The sequence below is a fragment of the Panicum virgatum genome, chromosome 1K (genome assembly GCF_016808335.1).
Source record: "Panicum virgatum strain AP13 chromosome 1K, P.virgatum_v5, whole genome shotgun sequence".
Taxonomy (NCBI): Eukaryota; Viridiplantae; Streptophyta; class Magnoliopsida; order Poales; family Poaceae; genus Panicum; species Panicum virgatum.
The window spans coordinates 41,417,902-41,419,871 of record NC_053136.1 but is presented as its reverse complement, the minus strand read 5'-3'; the positions used below and the strand labels follow the sequence as shown (position 1 = coordinate 41,419,871).

General features: G+C 48.4%; 1 protein-coding gene across 1 annotated transcript; it reads right to left on the bottom strand.

Moving 5' to 3' along the window:
* Window positions 1-237: 237 nt before the first annotated feature.
* LOC120708652 (receptor kinase-like protein Xa21) lies at window positions 238-1,150 on the bottom strand. The gene is made up of 2 exons (XM_039994029.1): window positions 1,097-1,150; window positions 238-942 (listed from the first exon to the last, which is right to left on the bottom strand). Exons 1-2 carry the CDS (start codon window positions 1,122-1,124, stop codon window positions 566-568), a joined length of 405 nt encoding a protein of 134 aa, XP_039849963.1. The 5' UTR covers window positions 1,125-1,150; the 3' UTR covers window positions 238-565.
* Between the last annotated feature and the right edge of the window lie 820 nt (window positions 1,151-1,970).

Below are 1,970 nucleotides of genomic sequence, written 5' to 3'. Positions count from 1 at the left end.
CAGGATTATGTAATGGAGGTCGAGAGTATAAATACCCCCTCTCCTTTACCTTGTATGGGGTTGAATCTTTTGGAGTACAGTGCAATTTACTACTTTCCCAAACGCACTCGACTTCACTACTATCCATGCTTTCTGTTTGAGTTTCGCAACTCCGATCCCACTCCTAACTCAGATCCCACTCCTTTAGAAAGGACTGAGGTTTCAAATTGTTTGGTGCTGCTGAGTGGAGCTTGGAGCTGTTAATTCCTTCTCTTGTGTGCATCTCTAGCACATTGCAAGGGTAGGTTTACCTTTCATTGCTTTGCTTGGTACAATTAAACAGAGGAGGAGGGAAGGAAAAAAAGAGGAAAAAAAAAACAGAAAAGAGATCACAATAAGGATTGCAGCCAATCCGAGATCCTAGGGAAGTACCTTTTCTTTGCTCTATGCATAGGGTGAGAAAATTCATGTATGAGTATGTCTCTGGCTCTCTGCAACTGTCTTTATTAGGCTTGTTGCCTCCAAAGACGTACTATACTGAGTTATGCACCATGGCATGCTGGACATTAGTCCATTGAAACATGCGCTACTCTTGCTTGATTGCTGCAACATATGATCTCCTGATTGCATGCAAATTAATAGATACTTCTCTCATGTTCATTCGTTCTCTTGGGAACAGACGTGTGCAAGAAAGAGCGACTTGCACGAGTGATAGCAAGCATCGACAGATCTCATTTTCTGCTTCTGGCATTGCTTGTATAGAGCCCTTGCATTCTTCTTGGAGATGAGGATCAATCTTAACAAGCATCTGATCTTGAAAGTTCCTCTCCACAAAGGTAACAATGCTGAGGTCATCCCCAAACATAGAGTCGGTTGGCCTTTTGCCTGTTAGCATCTCCAGAAGTACTATTCCAAAACTGTAAACATCCCCACAGGTTGATGCACGAACAGTTTGACCATACTCTGAAACAAACATATATAAAATCCTCTAATAATTAGTGCAATCTAAAGTCAAAGTATTCATGTCCCATAACATACAAATGCCTTAGCTTTTTTCTAAACAAGCAGCAGATCGCCTTATACAAATGCAGGATGTGATAACGATCCATATACATACCTGGAGCAATATATCCTAGAGTTCCCATTGCAGCGACTGAACTATTAGCCCCAGAATATCTTACTTGTCGGTGTCCCGACCCGGGGGTCCGGATCCCAACGAGTAAATGCCGCGTGTTTCCTCGTCCCAGATGATGATGCAAGAGGCAACACAGTAACGCACGGTTTATCCTGGTTTCGGCCGCGGAGCCGTACGTCCAGCAAAGGGGGTGTGCGAGGGCACTGTATTATCTTGCACCCAGAGTGCTTGTAGTAGGGGATACAAGCGAGGCGAGAGAGGGAGGGAAGCTCCCAAGTTTCTGCTAGAAGAGGGGTTGAACATGGCGAATAGGAATGCCGGAGCGTAAGTGATGACGGATCACGTCGGGAGGCGTCTGAGTGTCCTTAGAGCGAGAGAAAAACCAGAGCCCTCGGGTAAAGGAAGCCCGCCTCCTCCTTTTATAGTTACAAGGAGGGGCGGTGCACATGAGTGGGGGCGTGGAAGTCGTCGTTTTCCCCTGAATCGCGGGGGTACAGTGGTCGGACACTGTAGGAAGTACACTGTGGGAAGGCAGCGTGCGTCGCAGTCGTCCTGGATATCGTCCTTGGTCCTGCGAAGATCGTGCCGGTCGTCCTGCCAGCCCCTGCAGGCGGCGTAGTCGTTGCTGGTGTATGGTCTTCTATATACTGCGTGGTGGTGTTCGAGGAAAGCGTTGATGACCTCGACGTGGGTGACGCTGGGGAGCTCGGTGCACAGATTGGAGAAGCGTCGCACGTAGACACGCAGGGACTCGCGGGGCTTCTGGCGACACCCTTTGAGGTCCCAGGAGTTCCCAGGGCCCACGTACCTGCCCTAGAAATTGCCCACGAAGATATGGACCAAGTCGGCCCAGTTG

What these genes read in the sequence shown, in the direction of transcription:
- LOC120708652 (XM_039994029.1), bottom strand. Translation starts at nt 1,124, where the DNA reads ATGGGAACTCTAGGATATATTGCTCCAG. An exon ending in TCTAGGATATATTGCTCCAG is followed by an intron (nt 943 to 1,096) that starts GTATGTATATGG and finishes TGTTTGTTTCAG; the next exon opens with AGTATGGTCAAACTGTTCGT.